Source organism: Podarcis cretensis, assembly GCF_951804945.1.
Source record: "Podarcis cretensis genome assembly, chromosome: 4".
NCBI classification, from domain to species: domain Eukaryota; kingdom Metazoa; phylum Chordata; class Lepidosauria; order Squamata; family Lacertidae; genus Podarcis; species Podarcis cretensis.
Window position 1 is genome coordinate 45770217 of NC_137173.1, and position 23804 is coordinate 45794020.

The following is a 23804-nucleotide window of genomic DNA, read 5'->3' on the forward strand; positions in this document are numbered from 1 at the left end:
ATTCTCTTCGTCTAGCGGTTTTTTCGTCTTGCGAAGCAAGCCCATTGATGGCTTAGCGGATTAGCGCTATTAGCGGCTTAGCGGCTTTTAGCGGCTTTTAGCGGCTTAGTGGATAAGTGGATAATCGGCTTAGCGGCTTAGAAAGGGGGGGGAGGGGGGAAAAGTCGGAAAAACTCGCAAGACATTTCGTCTTGTGAAGCAAGCCCATAGGGAAATTCGTTTTGCGAAGCGCCTCCAAAACGGAAAACCCTTTCTTCTAGCGGGTTTTTCGTCTTGCGAGGCATTCGTCTTGTGGGGCACCACTGTATTCTGCTGTGTGAAGGGAACATTAGAAAACAGGACAGAAGCACTAGCATTATAATTAGGAAAACTAATATAATATATACCCTTCATTGGAATGGGCCCTCAGGTGGAATTTTCAAGCATGCAAAGAGGGAGCAGGTCATACAAAGGCTATTGGTTTACTGCTTGCTGGTGCTAGAACACCTTTCCTTGCTGCTGTCCATAGGGAACAGATGCAATTGGGGTTTTTTCCCCTTTGTAAAAATCACAGGTTGCTGCAATATCTGTTTTCATCCTTTCAGTTTTGTGATGGTGCTTCAGTTGCTCTCAGCAGTGAGGCAGTTCAAGAGACAGTTATGAATGGACTCACTCCCTTGAAGGCATCTGGAACATTATTATTACAAATAATATTTTTTTTAAAAAAGAACATAGTTATTCAAAGTATCATTTTTACAGGAAATGAGGTAATGGGTTTGATCCAGAGTTCTGCTGATGCTGAAGGAAGTGGTGGGGGGTGATATTTACTAATTCTTCGTTCTCCCTACAGTCACTTATGCCTCCTCACAATCTGCCTTGGAAGATTGAGGGCCTTCCAGAACATCATAAGAGGGGGCATGAGATGTGGGGGGGGCGGAATATGCAAAAATTGCCTTTGCACCCCCTTTGCATTCATTCTACTAGATTTCAGTCGCTACTATGAACAGAGTAGCCCTTCTACTCACACAAGTGAAACTTTCACTGGTATCCAACCCAGTGAAAAGTGATTATCATGTTGGGTTGGGTGCATTTAATACCCATATTTTAAACCAGCATTACATATATCTGCTGGAAGTATAAAGAGATGATGTGCGGTGTTCACCCTAATGTGAATGCAAAACATGAAGAGACTGGGGTGGCTGATAACAGTGAATTGTAATTGTCCCTGCATTTTAAATGGTATTGGCAAAGCTTTGTGTCATTTAGAAGCATAAGTGGTAGTGTTCCAAATGTTCTGCGGTAATTTGTTTCAAAAGGCCGGTTTTCCTTAAAATAAATGTCAATGTATCATCATCGTTTTCAGTAGCAGAATTCCAAATGACAATAAAAGAGGCTATGCACTGTACAGACCCACAGGAAGAATCTGGAATCATGGCCAGCCTCATTAATCATTAGCGCTATAGCACATTAGACACTTCATGCCTTCTAGACCACAAACTGCAGATGATTATCTGAACTGAACTCTAGACCAACTTGCATTTTAAGTGGAATTCAAAAGAGTGTATGACATTCTTTTCCAATTTATTTAACTGCAACAGAGCTATATATGAAATTAACAATTGATTCTGATTTTAAACATACACCACACCTATTTCTGAACCTATGATTTGCTGGCAGTTTTCTGTAACAACTGAAATAGATATGAGGTGTGCAGATTGGCTGTATGGCCACAATTCATTCGACTTTTGTTCAACATTTCAACAAACGAGAGGTGCAACACAATTGCTCCTTCAAAATTAGGGCAAGCCTGACCTGGGGGTAGTGTGACTCCTTAAACCCTCCACTTAGCTGGGTGTTAAGGTGCTAGTCAGATGTTAAGTAAAGCCTTGCTGATTTACTCCCTTCCTGCTCCTAAACCTCTGACATTAGGTTGGACATAAATAGGGGCCTCACCCTGGGTCTCGCAGCCGTGAGTTGCAAATGTCAAGAATCCCACCTCCCCAATGTGCCTCAGTGTTTTCCTGACCCTACTTGTGTATCTTTTTTCCTGAACATTTCTTCAAAAGGTGACTAACATAACCCACTGTATATGGAATATACCCTACCACCTGTCTGGCTTGTAATGCAGAGTAGCCAGCAGCAGCAACAACAACAACTCCACAAATATCAGCCAGTCAGTTCACAGGGCAAAACAAAAAACAAAAAACCCTACTTGGCCTGTAGACAAGAAGACAAAGCCTGCTTTGTACCCAGGCACAAGTGGGTGGGTACCATAAAAGGAGTGAGCAGCCTGTTAGCTCTCTGCTAGGCTGAATACAATGCCTACACCCTTTCCAGCTAGAATGAGGTGTAGGAAAGAGATTTATTTTAAAATAACATCCAGTTTTATTACAGGTGTGTTTGCTGCCACCTGTAAAAGTGCTCAGATAAAAATAATCAAAGAATATTATTTCCTATTCACTTTGGATCCAAAGTTCTATTAAAAAAAACCCTAATGTGGCCAGATCCAAGCCATAATGCACATGGAAATATATTTAAGGTATCTGCAGTCAATGAGTAAAAGCACTGAGAGTGGGGAAGTTACACAGAGCTATAGAAAATAACTTGGAACACCATTGTCCATTCTGCTCCACAAATCTTCTAAGCCGTCATTTGTAATCCATAGTTAAAGAAGGAAATATACCTTTTCATTTATCGGTTTTAATAATAGGTGTGATGTGCTTTCATATCACGCTAAAAGAAAATGTAAGAAAATGGTGCTATTTCACAAACAATGCCATGCAAAAGAGTCTGAGGTTCCTTCTAGCCGGCAACTAACAAAATACTGAATTACCTCTGACAGCTTTGAGCAATCCAAGCATTTTAAAATCCATATTACTTCCAGACTAATACCTCTATTATAATTTATTATAACAGTCTCATTACATCCTGACATTATGTGTAAAGACCTTAAAAAATCATGAATCTATTCAGAGTTAGAACAAAACAAAAAATGCATTTTCCATACAACAACCAAACTTGAGAATTGCTTTAACAATGTTGATCCCTCTTCTTTCACAGTAAGTTGTTTATAAATCCTTCCTTTCATTTTGCTTTGTTTGTTTCTTGTACTTTTGCTGTGGCTGTGCTATATCTTTGCATTTGAATTTTTCTTTATTAAAGAAATTATTTGAGTGAAGGGAGGAAATGCTCCTGAACTCTTCTTCTCTTCAGTCCTTTAGCTATTAAGAAGAGCCTGCTGGATCAGGCCAGTGACCCATCTGGTCCAGCATCCTATTCTCACCCTCAAGCAAGATGTGTGCATGAATTCCAGCAACTGGCATTCAGAAGCATACTTCTTCCTACCATAAAGGCAGAGCATAGCCATTGTGGCCAGTAGCTATTGGTATACCTCCAGGAATCTACCTAATCCTCTTTTAAAAGTATCCAGTGGCCACCACTGCTTACTCTGGGAGGCAATTCTGTAGTTTAACTATGTGCTGTGTGAAGAAGCACTTTCGTTGGTCTGTCCTGAATTTTCCAAAAAATTCCAGGTTATAAGCATCCTGGAGGGAGAACTAGGCACGTGGGGATGTGTCCCAGGAAATAAAAAATAAACTCCAAGCACTAAAGAGGGAAAGTTCTGGAATGAGCACTGAAGTGTTATTTCTCCATTTTATCCAGAAACATACTCCCTCACAGCAATAAAACACTAAAGTTTCAACCTGGGCACCATCTCCACACCTAAACCCTCTAGTATGATAGAGCAAATTAGGAGAAGACCTCTGGAACAGGAAAGGGTGGTAAACCCTGTCTTTCCCCCAACCTCTTCAACTCCTAAACTCCTCTAGCCTCTACCAGAATGCCTGGAATCATGACGAAGGACAGTCCTCTTAGGTATAGAAATAGGCTGCAACATTTTAGTTTAGTTTTGTTGCAGATCGCTTTTATACATTCTATTTCTTAGAAACCATGTTTCTGTCATGGGTGCAAAGCTGTACCTTAGGAGATGCAGCCACCTGGAAGATCTATGACTGCAGGTGCCTATTTATGTTTTTCTTTGGGATTATGATGCTCTGTGTTAAACATTTGAGAGCTGCATGTTTTGGTGAGCAGAAGTTTGGAGAATTGGGAATTTATCTTGAAAGTGTGAGAGTATTTTGAGAGCTTTGCCTAATGTTGATGCCTATCAGAGCTGGCCCACCCATGAGACAGACTGAGGCAGCCACCTCGGGTAGCAGGATCACATGAGGCAATGCCCCGATGAGTGCTTGCCAGCAAAGCAAGAAGAAGAAGAAGAAGAAGAAGAAGTTTCCAGTGAGATCTCATCAGAAGCCACCGCCATGCAATCCCAGTATGCAAGGTTCTGGTTCTAAGCAGAGGTTGCATGGCCACCGATGCTTTAGTTGAGATTCCAACTCTATGATTCTGTAGCGGAGTGCCAGCAATGGCACCTTCCCCTTTCATCTCAGGCAGTGAAATGAACTTTCCCAAAGTAGTAGTAGTTGTTAGCAGGTTACAACACTTAAAACACATTAATATGAAAACACAATATTACACAACATTAAAAATGGCTTAAAACAACTTAAAATCACAAAAATGCTTTGGGAGCATGTGGAGAAATCAAAAGGGATTTGTTTGGATTTGATGAATTGGTGAATTATGAAATGCTTGTGCACAGAAGAAGGCAAAAGTGGAAGAAGGCAGGTGGTAAAGTCTCCATGGCCATTTCTGCTTTTGTACCTTTTCTCATTGTGTTATATTGAGATGGAATTTCCTGTATTTTCTTCAAATTGGGATCTGTTCACATGCAGTGGTGCATCTATGCCCTTCAAAAGCAAAACAGAAAACAAGCAAAACCTTTTTTAAGAGTCTGCAGAAACCTTTATCCAAGTATAATGTACAATTTAATTTCAATTTATTTGCAAAATTAATTATAAGTCAGAGATAACACAGAAAATTATGTTCTCTGTTGCTTTTCTGTGACAATAGAGCAATGTGGCTTTCCTTTTGAGCTGTGTTCCAGCTTTTCTGATATGAAACTTTTACAGATAAGGCCAGTGAGCAACAATAATCAATGCAAAAATATATGCACTCATTTGTTCTTTATGAGTCTCCATAAAATTGCTGGGATTTGAAGCTGCTTATCTTTCCCTAACGTCCTTTCGAACATGTCTTCAAGGTTTGGTATTTTATATATTAGGTAAAATATATGCTATTTCTACTATGAATAGAAATTAAGACTACAATTTACACACAGGACATTTTTATGTGAACCACTAGGCATAACCTTGCATGTGGCTGAACAAAAGCATTTTTGACTATAAAATATGTTGTGTCTAGTATTAATGTTCGTTTTATTTCAAATATATGTTTCATTTTTTCTGTGAGTCCAAATATGAGAACAAAAGTGATCATGTTGAAAGCCAAATGGTTAAAGGTGGAAGAATTTTACATATCCCAGAAAGTTTTATTTATTCATTGGTTTGTTTAGGACATTTCAACTCCTGCCTGTGAAATGAGAATAGCAATCTTTCCCCCCAAGAATGCTCCCAGGGGTGACACTATGTTAGCATGCTGATAGGAGTTGTAGTCAACAAAACTGGTTGGCAAAAGCTGTGCTATGTCATGACAAATGTTATTTCTGCAGCTTTTAATTCTTGTTAGCTTCATGTTTTTAACATTGTTTTATGATTTGTAATATGTAGGCTTTATAGTCTTTTTTTTGTATACCATCTGGCTACTTTTTTAAAAAATGTAGAGCCATTTATAAATACTAAAATAAAAGGGATATGGGTGGTGCTGTGGTCTAAACCACTGAATCTCTTGGGTTTGCCGACTGGAAGGTTGGCGGTTCGAATCCCTGCAACGGGGTGAGCTCCCGCTGCTTTGTCCCAGCTCCTGCCAATCTAGCAGTTCTAGAGCACACCAGTGCAAGTAGATAAATAGGTACTGCTGTGGCGGGAAGATAAACGGTGTTTCCATGCACTCTGGTTTCTGTCACAGTGTTCCGTTGCACCAGAAGAGGTTTAGTCATGCTGGCCACATGACCCGGAAAGCTGTCTGTGGACAAACGCCAGCTCCCTTGGCCTGAAAAGCGAGATGAGCGGCACAACCCCATAGTCACTTTTGATTGGACTTAACTATCCAGGGGGTTCTTTACCCTTACTAAAATAAAAAACAACATTGGTGTGTTCTAATCAAAATGAAGATATAACACTGATCTGCCACTGCCTGGAGAAGCAGCAAAAGTGGTTTTTAATTATGGGGAGGGAGAAAAAAACCCTCAGTCACCTTGTTGGAACTATCCCTCTCCCACATGTGTACAGTACTGGCAAGCCCTTTTATCATCAGGGGTCCTTCTCCCCACCCCACACCAGAGAACTAGCAACTAAGTCTGGGCCAGATACACCATCTAACACTAGTAAATTATTTGTTAGTAGCAGCCAATGTTTACTCTGTACTTCAGTTCTCAACAGTGGGATAGACTCATGAAATAAACTCTTTGTGGTGCTTCATTCCTTGTTCTTCTTTTTCAGCTGAGCAACATCTCTGGGAAGTAAGATTAACTTGCAGGCCAGAACTCCATCATCACCAACACCATCTCTCTCCAAACAATTTTTCACATAAGGGGAAAGATGAGCTCATTTTTCCTCCCTGTACTCAGCACCACAGCCTGAAGAGCAATGATCAGGCGATCAGGACTGTGACTGTTTACTTTTTCTTAATATCTTAATTGCCTGATTATGCATCATGACAGTTTAGCCCTGCGAGCACATTCCTTCTGTCTTTATTCACAGTGTGCCACCTTTCTCTGCAAGCCTGTGAAAGCAAAATAAGAGAGAAGCAGTTTAAGAAGAGAGATGCTAAGAGATGGGAAGGATAAGCTGAGAATTGATATGCAAAAGCACAAGGTTATCCAGTGTTTGACCTTATTGATCATTTTTTGTCTCAAGCATTTATTTTTCCCTGGTTGCTCAACTCGTTCCAAGGATTCTTACATAAAGCTTGTCGATTCATCCCATTCTTACAATAAAGCCTATTGTCCCTCCTTTCTTCGTTCCCTAGTGGATACAACCTAAAGTCTACTTGCCCTTGAACACCAGCTGTTCTAAAGCTGAGATATGCCTTCACTATTTTCTGAGCTCAGTCATTTTAGATTCTCCACTACAGAGGCAAATAATACCAAAAGAGCCAAAATGGCAAAAGGAGAGGGGAGGAGCTACACTTTCAATAGCATCACTGCACACACACACACACACACACCCTGCACACACTATGCTGGTTTTGCAGAGGTAAGCATGCTGACGGCTGATAAAATCACTAGGTCTGCTCTGTGCACTGCAACCATAGACTTTATTTTGTCTTAGTGAAATGATTGTAAGAGTCATATGCCACGAATGATCCATGGAATCCCTTCAAGTTATTTGATCCTAGTACTGCACAATTCCATAGCAGAGAGAGTGTGCAAGATTAGTTTTTTGGAAAACTAATGAATATTCTTTCAAATACTTCATTTCAACTGGGCCCATTCAGAATTGAACCAGGAGCATTTTGCTCTCAGTAGTTTGAGAACTTAAGGGTGATATAGATTCCTCCATCAGTGTATAGTACCTGCATGAGTCCTCCTAACCTACAGCTATTAATGCATTGCTTATCAGTAGGGAACTCCTAGACCATATGAGGCCCAAACCAGTTCAGAGAACCTCTGCATCACCCTCTAGTTTCTACAACCCTAGATTTCCTTCAAATGGCCTTGTGTTTTTTCCACATGGTGGTCACCCGCAACCAGTCTGGTTGTTGTGTAGAATATTGTATTAGCAATACTGTGAAAACTTGCTGTGAAATGTTGACATATATGCAACATACTTTCCACAGCAAATGATCAAAGCTGACAGTGCTGACCATGTGTTTTGCAAGGCAGGATATTATGTAAAGCAGTGTACACACTGCCAGCCGCCTCTGAATGAGTTCTCTCGAATGAGAGTAGAAGGCTTCTAAAGCAATCCTACTAATGCTATTCCAAATGTAATTGTAAGGAGAAATGCAATAATCCTCAAACATTGTAGCCATAATAATATCCACACAGATCATTTTAGAGTTTAATAGCCCTTGCCAGTGATCATTACCTTACAGGATGTTGTTAATTTTTCAGATATGCCTTATGTCTTAGGTTTCAGTGCTTAAATATACTGAGCATAAAACTGCATAATATTATGAACCTGGAATATAAAGAGCTATTTAAATTTCTCAGGCCAGCCTTTCAGATATAACTGCATCAACTTCTGTTTCACTAACTGGTATTTGGATTGCAAGTGTGCCCCAAGTGACACAACTCAGAAGTTGCTAAGTGCAAGCAGAGGCATATAAGAGTGATGAAGTACTCCATTATTTTTAAAATAGGCTTTGGTCCCCTAAAAAGCCATGATGTTCACAATAGTATTGTTGTCTTTGGAAATGGAAGAGGAGGAAGAATCACAAAGATCTCACAGATATTGGCTAATCTGTACAGGAAAATGGAATCGACATTTTGACTGAATCCTGATAGACCTACCCAGATATTCATTTCAGAGGAAGGAGAACATAAGCCAGCTCTTTAGTTGCAATGAATGGGGAAGCTGTTAATAGGCTGGGGAACTCTGTATGAACACTGAAGTTCCTTCACCCAAAACCAATTACTGGACTGGAGTATCAATCCACATCAAAATACTGGCATACCATGTATATTAAACATTTACAAACCAAAAGTGTCATTCTAGTAATGGGCAAACTCTCCTTGGTTCCATTCAGAATTTGCATAAAAATAATAATTAAAAAATAGCTTGGTTTTCTGTACTTAATTCTAAAATTTGGAAACATTGTTGCCTCCTACTGATGTCTTCACAGGGCATAGCAAGAACCAAATACTTCATTTCCCCCAGAAGAATCACTAGATAAAAAGTTTCTTTATGTACTTTTTATTTCATTTTGTGTCAGATTATATCCAAGTTATGATTTAAAGTTCTATCAAAAGGAAAGGAACTGTTCTTGTATCCCACTAAAATAAAAACCAATTCACCTTGTGAAACACTTGCTAAGTTTTATTTACCTTAGACTTGCTTTATAGCTTTTACCAAATGCTGCCCTGTCTTGCTGGAGTGACAATTATAAGGGTTTGGAGAAGAGCCTATCATTTATTTTAAAAATGTCTTGGGTTTCTGGGAGCCATGTGTCCATTCTGAATGAATTTTTTAAAGCCAAGAGGATTACTCGCAGATTCACTGCAGATATTACATATGAATAAAAACTGGTTTGTAGAGACAGACTGGTGGTGAGATGAGTACTTCCCATATCTCTCTCATATCTTATTTGGAATTACATCCAAGAGTAAGTCTTCAATTGATCTGTGCCTCAGTCTCTTTCCCTCAAAGCCACTTAAAAGTACATAGCTTTACAGTAGCTGAGGCCCTGACTGTACAAACATGCTGCAGAAATCTCAAAATACTTTTTTTTTTTTAAAAAAAAGTATACAGTACACATTTTCTTTCAGTATCTTGACTTTGTGTTTTCTTTTATTGCTTTAGTTATTCCTTCAGAAACTTTTTTTGTTTTGTTTTGTTTTCACTTATTATGGATGAGCATTGCTTTTGCCACAGCAGCCCTGAGGCCAAGTGGAATGATTGGTAGGAAAGTGCTGGAGCTACATGGAATAGCTCATTTTTTCATTCCAAAGGTTTCAGGTTCCATCCAGTGCCGGATTTACATATAAGCTAAACAAGGTATAGCTTGGACCCCCACTCTCTTGCCCCCCCACAAATATACTTCTTAATTGTATTTCACTATTAATATACTTCTTCTTAATTACAGATAGGTAGCCGTGTTGGTCTGCCATAGTCAAAACATGCACACGAAAGCTCATACCAAGAACTAACTTAGTTGGTCTTTAAGGTGCTACTGGAAGGAATTTTTTTATTTTGTTTCTTCTTAATTGTATTTCAGTTCAACAATTACTCTGATAAAATACATATTTTGTTATGTGCAAATGGCTTTAGATACCTATTAGGTCCATAAATTACCATATTCAACACAAAAAACAGCAACATTTATTGTTGACAAAGGACAGCTGGACATATAAAGGGCCCCATTATCTTCAGTAACTTAGGGCCTCATCAAACCTAAATCTGGCCTTGGTTCCAACCCTAGCATATCCTGCATATTCTGTGGTGGATGGAAACCCTGCTGTCTGAAAACCTGCAGAGCTACTGTCTGCCATCATAGACAGTATATTGAGCTTAGATGGAGCAATGGTCTGATTCACTATCAGGCACCTATCTATGATCTGCTCCTTGGGTTGTGCATAGAGATGGTGCAATGGAGAAAGCACAAAATGTAAAGTTGAATCCCAAAGATCCTGAGTTGAAGTCAAAGCCCTCTTCAGGTGTTCATAACCATGCAATGATAATCACATGAGGGAAGGGAATGGGAAGCCTCCAGGTGAATAAGAACCCTTGGCTACCAGATAGCAGCTTTATGTGGTTAGAAGCCCCATGTAGATCTTCATGCTTGACAAATGAAAGCTGAGTAGAGGTGGCATTCCCAGCATACAACAGATGCTGGAGATTGTTTCAATACACCCAATCTTCTGCACACATCAGCATTCATGCTAATATACTCAGTCTTATCTACCTAACATCCTGCCTTTCCATTCTTCTGTAACTGGGTGCTGAAAAATCACTTTTTGACAATGGTAAACATTTATCAGTCTGTGTGCACATATTCTGATATTCCCCAAATTTTCCAGCAATTGTCAACACTCGTACATAACAGTTGGGACTCCAAACCATTCTGACTTTCACCATTACATATCTATTATATAACTCAATATCTGTATAGTGTTGTGAGCAGAGATTGCCTGTGATATTGTAAATATCCTTTCACCCAAGAAGGTAGAGAAGAGACCATGAAGGTCTGCCTGGTAGCTCTTTGATAACAGCCACTGTAGTATTAATAAGCACAGTATACATAATGTATGAGGTTCCAGTTAATAAAATCTGCTTGTCTACAAGCGTCTTCCTACTTTCCTAATGAGCTTGGATTCTCCTCACTTCCTAGCAATTGGATTCTCCCACTGCCTAGCTATCAATCAAGCCTTCATTTCCGTCACCTACCTCTCGCCACTTATTTGTGCTACTTTTATAACTTCGGTGACTTGCCTCTCACCTTCAAGGTTGTGTCAGGGCATCTTGCTTCAAGGCAAAGCTGAACATGGATTTGACAGCATGTAGCTGTAAGAATAAAGATATAACATAAAAGGAGAAAGGAGCAGTAAAAAGAAGAAGAAGAATTTACATGGGTCAAATAGGGGTTGAAGAATTCATACCTATAAGAACAAAAGATGAGGAATTCCTATGAGGCGGGAAGGATAAACGGCATTGTTTTGTTTTAATTTCTAGCATGAACACTGAGGTAACAAAGGTCAGTGCAGAATGCAATGGAATTATTTCATACCTGATCTAAATCCCTCTGTGTTTGAAATCCTCAACATTCAAATCAATTCCATTCAAATTAATCAAACTTGTCTCTAAGTAAGCATGTTTAGACTTTTGGAGCGCAATACAATACTAAATATTTCATTCTTCAAAGTAACTGGTAATTAACTGTTCAGAATGGTTGTCATAGTTCTGTAATTTTGAACAGATTACACTTTACTGAGACTATTTTTTTTCTTATTTCATTTTGAAGTGGTTTTATTAGCTAAGGCACTAGGAGTATGCTCTTATGCTTAAAAAAGTAAATAAATCACAGTAGATCTTAGCAAATAAATCACATTTCTAGGACTCTGAATGGTATGTTGGGCAGTAGGAGCTCCCCTAAGGGTATTATGAATGAAAAGCAATATGGGCAAAAATGAAATGATAACATAACTGCATTGGTTTACTGTAGCATACAAAATAAAAAGCCATTAAACTCACAGATTTCTATTTAAATCTGAATGAGCATTAGATGCTCAAATTGATTTAACCCCCTCTCTCCAATAATCAGATGATTCCCGCCCCCCAGATGTCTGTTACATCAGAATATAAATAAAGGTATGCAGGTAAATCCTTGGGGAAGAAAGAGCCTTTAAGGCCATCTAATCCATATTTCATACTCTTTCATTTTGCCATGTATTTTTCCTGAAGAAAGTCATACATTCACAAGGCCATAAACTGATGCTGCTTTGGATTCAATTTATTTATACTCACACAACAATTCATATGATTTCAGGCCAAAATAGTACAGTGGAAGAATGTGAGGTTTCTCCCCATTTATATTCACTGTCCTGTCTTCAGACATAATGCATTTCTCTCCAGAGCTAATTCATCTCACTTTTAACCAGTGCACTACCAAATTCTGTGCTAGGAAAGAAAGCATATAAACAAAAAGAAATTATGGTCAGGGTGGCAGCAGAGCGGTTGGCATTGTGTCTCAGGAGTAATATTTGTACTAGGGGCTTAATTTAATATTTGAAGTCAAGTTCTTAATCACCAGACTTAGATAACAAAAATGAAGACTGCCCTAATATAAAGCCTTGCTCTAGACACTGTTGCTGAATATAATTGCTGGATTATATAGTTGAAAAACTGAATAAGCAAGGCAAACAATCCAGTGGTAAAGAATAGCGGCCAGTGAAGTACCTTGCCAATAGTAATTGCTGCTGTGGGTTGGTTGACTGGAGTAAGGAAACCAGATCCTCACTGGCCACCTTGAGGAACTGATGGATGCAGAGGACAATTCAGTTAGCACCATGCAAGCACATTATTGCTAAGTGACTAGCAGCCCTACTGATGGCAGTGGCTTACAATCATAACAAGCCAGCATTTTCCTGCCTCCACTAATTGTTGTTGTTGTTTAGTCATTTAGTCATGTCCAACTCTTCGTGACCCCATGGACCAGAGCACGCCAGGCACTTCTGTCTTCCACTGCCTCCCGCAGTTTGGTCAGACTCATGTTTGTAGCTTCGAGAACACTGTCCAACCATCTCGTCCTCTGTCATCCCTTTCTCCTTTTGCCCTCAATCTTTCCCAGCATCAGGGTCTTTTCCAGGGAGTCTTCTCTTCTCATGAGGTGCCCTCCACTAATTAGTAATGTGTAAAAGAAAAGTGGTCCTGGGTAGTAGTGGTGATTTAAAACCATTCAAGATCAATTAATGAGAAAAGAGTTGCTCACATAAAGCATATAACTTCAATAGCTTTTAACAAAGAGATGTGTGTGTTTGAAAAGTGAGCTTGAAGGATAGGATTGATTTTAGACTTGCACTGGAAAAAGCCTTGAAGCACAGTTGGTAGTCTTGGCCAAGTCGTGCCTTTTAGCCAAAACTTAACACAGTGGTCTTGTTACGATAAAATCGGACAACATCATCCACACCATCTTGAACTCCTTGGATGAAAGGCATGATACCAATACGATAAAAAACACCCTTATTTGCTGAATAATCTATCATTCTTAGAGGTAACAACTGGAGATGAGAAAAACTGCTATAGAAGGGGAAATAGGAAGATGCCATATATTAAGTCAGACCTTTAGTTCATCTACTCTGAACGAGAGTATTGTCTACCCTGACTGGCTGTGGCTCACCAGCATTTCAGACAGGGGACATACCTGGAGATGCCAGGGATCGAAAGCAGCATCTTCTGCTTGCCAACAATGCTTCACCACTGAGCCATGGCCCCTTCTGTTGCAATCAGCTGTGTAAACACTACCGTAAACTCACTTCAAATGTATGGAGCCAGTTGGATGCCTGCAAAGTCTGCTGTCTTTAAACAATATTGAGAATACATATTGTAACTGTCATTTTAAAAAAAAATCTGTTTAAAAAATATTTTGATGTGAATAAGAACACCTTCTGGGAATAGTGTGTCCGCTCTCTCTTTCTCTCTCACTCTTTCATACATTCAAGCATATCAGCTGTAGTTCAGCATTTTGGCCCTGCTCTTTCCAAGAGTGAAAAAAAAGCCCAATCATCCTAAAATGACAATTCCAGGAGACCAATAGCATGGTCTGCCAATCAAAAGCTAACATATTGAAAAGGTCACAACTCTTCCATTAAAACATTCAGAGTCAGGGTGCTCTTTGTTCTTTAGTTTCTTCAGTGCTACAATTAATTCAGTTAAGCCAGCTTAAAGCCAAAAAGCATTATCACAGATCATAACCTTTTTCTTTTTTTTAAAGAAAAGTCATTGCTTCCTCCACTCCTGCATTTACCTTACTTAGCATATTTTAATGATATCGTATTGAAGAATTCTGTTAAGCATTAATGTCCAAAGGAAGGAGAGGAGCAATAAAATACATTTGGTGAGAAACCAAGACTAAATCCAAGCCAGATCCAAACATACGAGAAAATGGATTTGAAAATATATAGATATAGTAACACTATTGCCATAACTGCTGCCATATTCATGGCGACGTCAGTGTTTATCATAAAGTATATGAGAGATGTTTATGAAAGAAAAGTAGTCTGTATTAGATACAACGTTTAATAAGCATTTTCTGTTTATCATCATTTTGATAATGGATATACATTGGACCTAACATCCCACCATCATCCTGTGTGGTATTTAACCAATCAAACTGAGGAATGGTACCACGGAGCAGAGGTCACCAACCTGGTGCCCTTCATCCACTCTCAACCTGCATGACCAATAGGATTGATGACCGTTGTAGTCCAAACCTCTAGTGAGCAAAACTTTGGCTAACCCTGGCAAAGAGCTAGAAAAGGGGAACAAAACGGAGAGCGCACAACTGATAACGGAATAAAGCAACATCCCATAATGAATGGTGAAAGGCGGCAAGGTGGTTTAGAAAAAAGTTGGCCAGGGGACCACATGATAAACTTGTTAACATAGTGTTAATTATATGAAGAAAATGAATAAAGAGAACATTTTCCTTTTGTCATTAAATCCTGCCCAGATTGCACTGGCTGCCAATTACTATAGTTACCATGCCCAATTTAAAGTGCTGGTTTTGACCTATAAAGCCTTAAATGGCTCAGAACCGCAATACCTCAAAGACAATCTCTCTCCATATGAACTGATGTAGGCCCTACAATCATCATCTGAGGCCCTTCTTCATGCGCCTCCTCCACATGAGGTCCATAGGGTGGCAACCGGAGAACAGGCTTTTTCTGTAGTGGCTCCCTGCTTGTGGAATGCTCTCCCTAGGGAGGATCGCCTGGCACCATCATTATATATCTTCATGCGCCAGGCAAAATTTTCCTCTATGACCAAGCCTTTCACCTTCAAGCACCTGTGGCCTTTTAGAAGTGGCTGAATGTTTTTAATATATTTCTTTCCCTCCCTGGTTCTAATGTCTAAATGGGGAGCTTTTTGTCTGTCTGTCTCTCTGTCTGTCTGTCTGTCTGTCTGTCTGCCTGCTTGCTTGCTTGCTTGCTTGCTTGCTTGCTTGCTTGTAAATTGCTTTGGGCTATCCTGGGCAAGACAAAACAACTAACAAATGCAATAAATAATAATAATAAATTAGAATTAGCAGTAACTATTGACACTGATTGGCAGCAGAATACTTTTTTGCATAATGAGCTTTCATAATTGATATTTTATTAATATATCAACTTGGACACCTCTCATTTCATGGTGTTTTATCATTAGCTGCTAAAAGTCAACCTTTCCTCATTGTTAGGCTGTTCCTACCAGAGTTTAGAGGCTACTCTTCTTTCATCTGAAATATATGTATTATGAATAATTGTTTTTTCCCCTTAACCAAAAAAGTAAATAAAAAAAATAATCAGATCACAGTACTTTTTTTGAAATCATTAATGGACCTGCCATCCAGATCCATTAATGGCTTTGGAAATGTATGGGTTTTAGGCTGTGTTGGATGCTGTAAACAATAATCTGTCAGGAAGGAAACAGCAATAGTAATGGAAAGCTGCATCTGATCATTTAGCTCCGTGACAGTATTTGTGAACACACTGTCGTGTGTGATATTCTTGTCATGCATATGTTTGATGTGGATCTCGAGGTTATGAACATGATTGGTGAGCTGGCCATATCTTCTGTGTTTGTGGATTATTGGAGCGTAACATTACCTGCAAGCTATCTGAGCCTCTCTTTGTTACCCTTGATGACGAGAGTTGATAATGTCCTCAGCACATGGTGCTCCACTGGAGTGAGGCTGAACAGTTGTGATGCCTTTCCAATTGCTGGCAAAGTGATTCTGTAGAAATTCGCCTTCACTTTTATTAACCCCAGAGGTCCCTCTATTTGTTCACTTTTCCCAGTCACTTTCTGCTTTTCAGCGTTGAGCTAAATTGATAAAAGCACAGAGTCCTCTTCCATTCAGTAAGTATGCATCTTAGTTGAATTCACTTAAAAGCTATAGCACTTAAGAAAAATCAATAGGGCTTATGTTATTTTGCGACCCTGTGCCTCCTGCACACTAATTTCAGACTGACCCATTATGTCTTGCCTTGAATTACAGTTGAAGCAACAAGAGACGTAAACACAATCATTCTACCATAAAAAAAAACCTTAACTGTAGTAGTGTTCATAACCGTCAGAATGTGTACATATTCTGCTCTTTGTACTGGAGCCATTTTTGCAACTCTTGTCTGTATTTCATGCTCTCACACACTGAAATCTTCAAGATGGTAAACACACTGATCTTCTAGAATTAGCTGGTGTACACAAGAACTAAAATAAATATGCATTGGAAGGTCTCACATGTATATTACATCAGGGGGGTTTAGATTCTCAGAATTACCACTGTAGTTTCAGCCTGATGGAGTCCTTCTCACAAGGCTTTTGCATGCAGCCCCACAGTGTGGGGTCTTGCTTAAATCCTATCAAATCGTCCTGCTGCCTTTGATAGTTGATCCCTACCCAATTAAAAAAATGCTCTCTGCTGATGCATGTAAATGCTTCCATTTGATAATGATACCAGTATTTCTTATAGTTTCTGTTTAAGGAACTGCATATAAAATACTTGTTTTGTGACACTGTTTTCTTCCTTCATAACATCTTGAATGTAGAGTTTGGTCTTATCCTGCATTTGCAGTGTGCGCATGTGTGTATCTGAATGTCTGAATGCGTATGTGTGTGGATATAGATATAGATAAGAATGATCAGTATTATTTCAGCATTATGATTACATAGTAATGGAATGTCACATAACACTGTATATTTACAATTCTAAATTGAATGTCAGTGGGTCAAAAAATAAAATACAGCAGCTTTTTCTTCACAGATTTTTAGTTAAACAGATCCTATTAATATTTTTCTAACATGGCACCAATACCTGCATCAAAGATGGTTGAAAAATAATAAAAGACTGGATAGTCCTGCTTTTTCTTTTTCTATCCATTTCAGCTCTGCCCACTATAATGGGTTATCATTTTGCAGACTTTCTCAGGATTTTTCCTGCCCTGTGGGACAGAACACTGTGCTTTTCATCCACACTCAAAACTAGGAAAACCTGTGGTCAAATATTCACAACTGACAACTTCAAAGCAAATTTTCCATGGCAACAATACCTCAAAAGCCTACAGATACAGCATTTGCCAATTAGCATCTCCAAAGGGGGCCATTAGCTCCTTCAAAAAGCATAGGGGACCCTGTTTTAATCACTGCTTGTATTAGTCTTACAACAAAAAGAGAACTTGATAGAAATAAATTGATGATATCTGTAGAGAACAATGATCTCACAATGTTCATATTGTTAAGAGACAAAAATTGTTCTCCATTAATCTGGCTTTAATGTTGTTTAATTAAAACAGGACAATATTTTCTAATAGTCAGTGATGCTGAATCATATATTTAACAGCAGTGTTTGTCTTTTATAATTCTTTCTTGCTGCTCCTCCTTAATAATAAGGCAGCCCAGAATAACCATTAGTACTCTCACAGTATGGTGACAATATTGCAATACTATACATGGATTTCCCACAAATAAAATGCTAGAGATACCGATCTGATTTTTGTTTTTAAAAGAAGAAATAAAAGAAGTTTAATGAAAAGCCACATTTAACTCTCCTTTGATTAAATAGCATGCTCAGTAGTATTTATATATATTGGCACTGATGGTTAGTATGTCAGAGCAGAGCAGAATGTGCAGGTTCTAAATGAAGGTGGAAGCAGTTTGGCTTGCTTCTTGTTAGTGCTCCTAGGAGACTTGATCCCACCTGTCACAAGTGATCCTTTCTAGAACCTATTTGTAGATATTTTTTGGCAGTGGTCTGGCTCCTCGTCCATAGCACAGATTTGCATACATTAATCTGTAGGAGCTGCTAAGCGGATGGTCCTAAGCAAGGGGTTGGGCTCTGTGGCATTTTTGGTCTCTTCTCCTTCTGTTAACCAATGCCTTCCTACATGCGAATTTTGAACTCCAATAAGCAGTGAAGGAATACTGTAGGAAGTAAATTTCTATAAATGGACAGTGTACATGAGACTATTGCTGTTCTTTCAAAACATATTCTGCTTTTCAACAGAACCAATGATGAAAGGCTAGAAATCATGATCATAAGTCACATTATTTGCTCCACCTTAACAACTGTGTGGACAATGTCATTATATACTTAGTCACTAGGTGGAAGCGAATTTAATTGTATCCGATTGGTCAGGAGCTTTCTCCATATATTTTGTTCTTGTTAAGAGTGATTATAAAGTTACTGTCTAGCTTTCTGACTTTAAGCAGGTGTAGGAAACCTCCAGTCCATGGGTCAAACTTGGCCCACCAGTCTTCTCCATTTAGCCCACCAAGGGAAAGTCAAGCCCACACTTCCTACACTTGACACCAGTTGTGGGGCAGGTAATGACATGTTTTCCAAGGAACAGTCAGAAGTTGAAATGGGCTCCTGTTTGTTGCACACTTCTACCGGCCCATCAGCTAATCTAAGACTTCTGTGACACCAATGATAAAGTTTCAGCACCCTGTGGACCCTATTTAAATTAAACAATATTATGAATATGTGTATAGTGTTATTCACTTGTCTTTTCCCCATTAAGTCTATATTATTGTTATGCTTTCTGTTTGCAAATACTATGTTTTAACTCTCTCCTCTTCTCATAGGCCAATGTTTCCTTGACATTCATTCTAGAATATTACGGTATATGTTATATAGTTTAGATTATAATAAATGTTATAATTTCATATAGATATATCTTTGAAGCAATTTGTTCTGTTTTATTAGAGGAAAGGGCTCAAGAGCTTATCATCTCACTTATTACTGTTCAAAAACAGAAAGGCACCTACCGGTAATTTTGTGATTTATTTCTATTTCTATTTATGTATTGAAATTATTTATAAACTGCCTCTTCATTGCAACCAATGCAATGGTGGGTTATAATAAACAATTTAAAACCATAACAACAGCAACAATAGATATAAGAATACAATAAAACGAGAGCGGATAAAACAGATCAATAAAACAATAGCCTATAAAACACAGATGACCACCTTTTGATACATGGTCTAGGCACGAAAATCCTGCAAATGCCTGAATGAACAAACATGTTCTCAGCTGGAACTGAAAAGCGAAACATGCTTTTTGAAAGTTTGAAAATTACATCCCAGTTACATAAACTGCAAATGCTCAGCAGTTGTGTGAAAATGTGGGCCTCTCTTCATTGCAGGAAGTATATATGTTTTCACTTTGCAACCAGTTGCACCTCTCATATTTGCATTATTCTGAATTTCTAGACTTCCTAGAAAAGGTGCTTTGTTTTAAAACTAAAGACACATTCATTGGGGATGGTTCCAGAAAGTTGATTTAGGAAATATTTATTTAGAAAGTATTACTATTAATCACATTTTTAGTTTCCTCTTGTTAAGGTTCAATGCAACAAAATATAAAACACAAACAGATAAAATCTATCAAATGATAGTAATTCTGTGAACCGCCCTGAGATCCTGGGTATAGGGCAGTACAGTGGTACCTTGGGTTACATATGCTTCAGGTTACAGACTCTGCTAACCCAGAAATAGTACCTTGGGTTAAGAAATTTGCTTCAGGATGAGAACAGAAATCGTGCTCCGCCGGTGCAGCGGCAGCGGGAGACCCCATTAGCTAAAGTGGTGCTTCAGGTTAAGAACAGCTTCAGGTTAAGAACGGACCTCCAGAACGAATTAAGTACTTAACTCGAGGTACCACTGTATATAAATTTAACAACAACAACAACAACAACAATGCTAAGCTGAATTGTTCAGCATTAAGCATATGGAGACATATGTGCCCTGCTGCCCAGGAGGACTCTCCTGTGTGAGTGTCTGAGGGCCCTGCTCTTGCCGCTTACCATCTACCTGGCCCAGGGTGGGGCCTGAAGCCTCACAGGGACTGCTGTGCTCTGTTGCCCAGGAGGACTCTCCTGTGTGAGTGTCTTGGGGCCCTGCTCCTTCCTGCCACTTACCACTTGGCCCAGGGCAGGGCCTGACGGGCCTCACTAGGACAGTTGCTGTTACTGCTGGAGGGGTGCAGAGTGCTTTTAAAATGTTTTTAAAAATTTCTTTTGAATTTTTTGTATGTGGGGGGTGGGGGTGGGATGGATGTTTATTGGGCCTGGGAATTTGTTTGATTTTATGTTTTTGTAATTTTTACTGTTTTTTGTTTGTATTGTTTTATTAGTTTTTTGTGTGTGTGTTTTTAAGGTGTTATTTTGTTCTTAAGGGGAGGGATCAGGGCTGCCAGGGAGTAGGTCCCAGCCAACAAAATGGCTGGGGCATGTTCCACTGGGGGGGATGCACTGGGACAACCGATCTCAGTGATCACGGGTAGGAGGAGGAGATACGCTAAGACCAGACCATGTCATTACAGAAGAGGCAGGTTTAGTCATTGTCTGAGGACTATCCCTGCCTCCGGGTCTGGTCCTGACCGGATGGATACTAGAATCAGCAAGGGATACCCACATGACCTGAAGGTGCTGCTATGCAATGCCAGGTCAATGATTCATAAGACCACTGCCATCCATGACTTGATCATGGATGGAGGACTTGACCTGGCATGTGTAACAGGGACTTGGTTGGATGAAGCAGATGGGCCTGTCCTTGCCGCTGCTTGTCCACCAGGTTTCTCTTACGCACAGCAATCCCGGTCATGTGGGCGGGGAGGGGGGATTGCAGTGATCTTTAGGAAGTCATTAGTTTGCACCAGTCGTCCTATTGGGAAGACCCAGTTTTCTGAGTGCATGTTCTGGAAGTTGGGCAATAGGGGATGTACAGGATTCCTTTTGGTGTACTGACCTCCCTGCTACACCAAGGATTCCCTGCCTGAGCTGCTTCAGGTTGTGGTGGATGTTCTCCTGGAGACACCTAGCTTGGTTGTCCTAGGGGATTTTAACATCCATGCCGACACGACCTTACAAGGGGGCTGCTCGGGACTTCGTGGAAAGCATGGCCTCCATGGGGCTGTCCCTGAATAAGTCTGGCCCAACCCATAGCCGCGGACATGCCTTGGACCTGGTGTTTACCTCTATGGATGTTGGTGATCTGACACTAAGTAAAAGCGAAACAAAAGAAGTGCCATGGTCAGATCACTTCCTGGTGCAACTGGACTTCTCTGCGACCCATCCCCTCTGCAGGGAGGTGGGACCGATTCGGATGGTCCGCCCCCGCCACTTAATGGATCCAAATGGTTTCCAGAGAGTGGTAGGGGATGCTTTATCCCATGTTGATGGCCTTTCAGCCAATTCCTTGGTGGCCCGCTTGTGGAGTTAACCAGGGCTATTGACTGTTTGGCTCCGAAGCGCCCTCTCCGATTGCATGGAGCCTGGACAGCCCCGTGGCTTTCCATGGATCTGAGGGCAATGAAACAATCATTGAGACGGCTAGAGCGCCGGTGACGGATAACTCATTCCGAATCTGACCGGACACAGGTTAGAGCTCAATGTCGAGCCTACCAAGTGGCGATAGCGACAGCGAAGAAGACTTTCTTCGCCGCCTCTATTGCATCTGCAGAAAACAGCAGCAGGAGACTTTTTCAGGTGGTTCACAATTTAGCGGAACCACCTGCAACATCGGGGCCCAGTACGGGCCACATGATCTCCTGCAATGATTTCGCAAAGTTTTTTGCAGATAAAATCGCTCAGATTCGGGAAGAAATAGACTCCACCATGGGAGCTGGGCCAGGGCGGGAGAGTGCTAGAGTCCTGTCTAGTCAAGTTGTGTGGGATCAATTCCAATCTGTTACCTCCGAGGATGTGGACAGGCTGCTTGGACGAGTGAAGCCAACCACCTGTCTCCAGGATTCTTGCCCATCTTGGCTTATAAAAGCTAGCTGGGAAGGACTGGGCGATGGGCTTCATGGGGTGGTGAATGCTTCCCTCCGTGAGGGAGCCTTTCCAGACCCGCTGAAAGAGGCGGTTATTAAACTGCTTCTTTAAAAACCATCTTTAGATACGGCCACGATGGCCAATTATCGCCCAGTCTCAAATCTTCCATTCTTGGGCAAGGTGACTGAGTGAGTGGTTGCTGAACAACTCCAGGCACGCCTGGAAGAAGCGGACCATTTGGATCCCTTCCAGTCGGGATTCAGGCCTCATCATGGGACTGAAACTGCCTTGGTCGCACTGGTTGATGATCTCCCGCGGGCTAGGGACAAAGGTGAGAGCTGTTTCCTAGTTCTGCTGGATCTCTCAGCGGCGTTTGATACCATCGACCATAACATCCTTCTGGACCGTCTTGAGGGGCTAGGAGCTGGGGGCACTGTCATACAGTGGTTCCGCTCCTTCCTCCTGGGCCGTGTTCAGAAAGTGGGGGGGGGTGAGTGTTCAGACCCCTGGGCTCTCACTTGTGGGGTGCCTCAGGGTTCTGTCCTCTCCCCCATGCTTTTCAACATTTACATGCAGCCACTGGGAGAGATCATCAGGAGGTTTGGGCTGGGTGTTCATCAGTATGCGGATGATACCCAGCTCTACCTCTCTTTTAAATCAGAACCAGTGAAGGCGGTGAAGGTCCTGTGTGAGTGTCTGGAAGCGGTTGGAGGATGGATGGCGGCTAACAGAATGAGGTTGAATCCTGACAAGACAGAAGTACTGTTTTGGGGGGACAGGAGGCAGGCAGGTGTGGAGGATTCCCTAGTCCTTAATGGGGTAACTGTGCCCCTGAAGAACCAGGTGCGCAGCCTGGGAGTCATTTTGGACTCACAGCTGTCCATGGAGGCACAGGTCAAATCTGTATCCAGGGCAGCTGTTTACCAGCTCCATCTGGTATGTAGGCTGAGACCCTATCTGCCTGCAGACTGTCTCGCCAGAGTGGTGCATGCTCTGGTTATCTCCCGCTTGGACTACTGCAATGCGCTCTACGTGGGGCTACCTTTGAAGGTGACCCGGAAACTACAACTAATCCAGAATGCGGCAGCTAGACTGGTGACTGGGAGCGGCCGCCGAGACCATATAACACCGGTCTTGAAAGACCTACATTGGCTCCCAGTACGTTTCCGAGCACAATTCAAAGTGTTGGTGCTGACCTTTAAAGCCCTAAACGGCCTCGGTCCAGTATATCTGAAGGAGCGTCTTCTCCCCCATCGTTCTGCCCGGACACTGAGGTCCAGCTCCGAGGGCCTTCTGGCGGTTCCCTCACTGCAAGAGGCCAAGTTACAGGGAACCAGGCAGAGGGCCTTCTCGATAGTGGCGCCCGCCCTGTGGAACGCCCTCCCATCAGATGTCAAAGCGATAAACAACTACCTGACATTCAGAAGACATCTGAAGGCAGCCCTGTTCAGGGAAGTTTTTAATATGTAACATTTTAGTGTATTTTTCATCTTTTTTGGAAGCCGCCCAGAGTGGCTGAGGAAATCCAGCCAGATGGGCGGGGTACAAATAAATTATTATTATTATTATTATTATTATTATTATTATTATTATTATATCACATAGACTTTAG

General features: G+C 40.8%; 1 protein-coding gene and 1 long non-coding RNA gene across 3 annotated transcripts in view; one reads left to right on the forward strand and one right to left on the reverse strand.

Annotated features, from left to right (window-relative positions):
* LOC307215526 (uncharacterized protein) overlaps positions 1–8523 on the forward strand; it is a 277162-nt gene extending 268639 nt beyond the window's left edge. For both annotated transcript variants that reach the window (XR_013838528.1, XM_079974864.1), the window contains one exon: positions 6498–8523. Coding sequence is in view for 1 of the 2 variants with exons in the window: in XM_079974864.1 (XP_079830990.1) it covers positions 6498–6694 (197 nt within the window). In the remaining variant the exon portion in view is untranslated. The remainder of the gene's footprint in view (positions 1–6497) is intronic.
* On the reverse strand, positions 4261–12278 carry LOC307215552. The gene is made up of 3 exons (XR_013838572.1): positions 12183–12278; positions 11106–11222; positions 4261–4787 (listed from the first exon to the last, which is right to left on the reverse strand). It is a non-coding gene; the product is annotated as an uncharacterized lncRNA (long non-coding RNA).
* Between the last annotated feature and the right edge of the window lie 11526 nt (positions 12279–23804).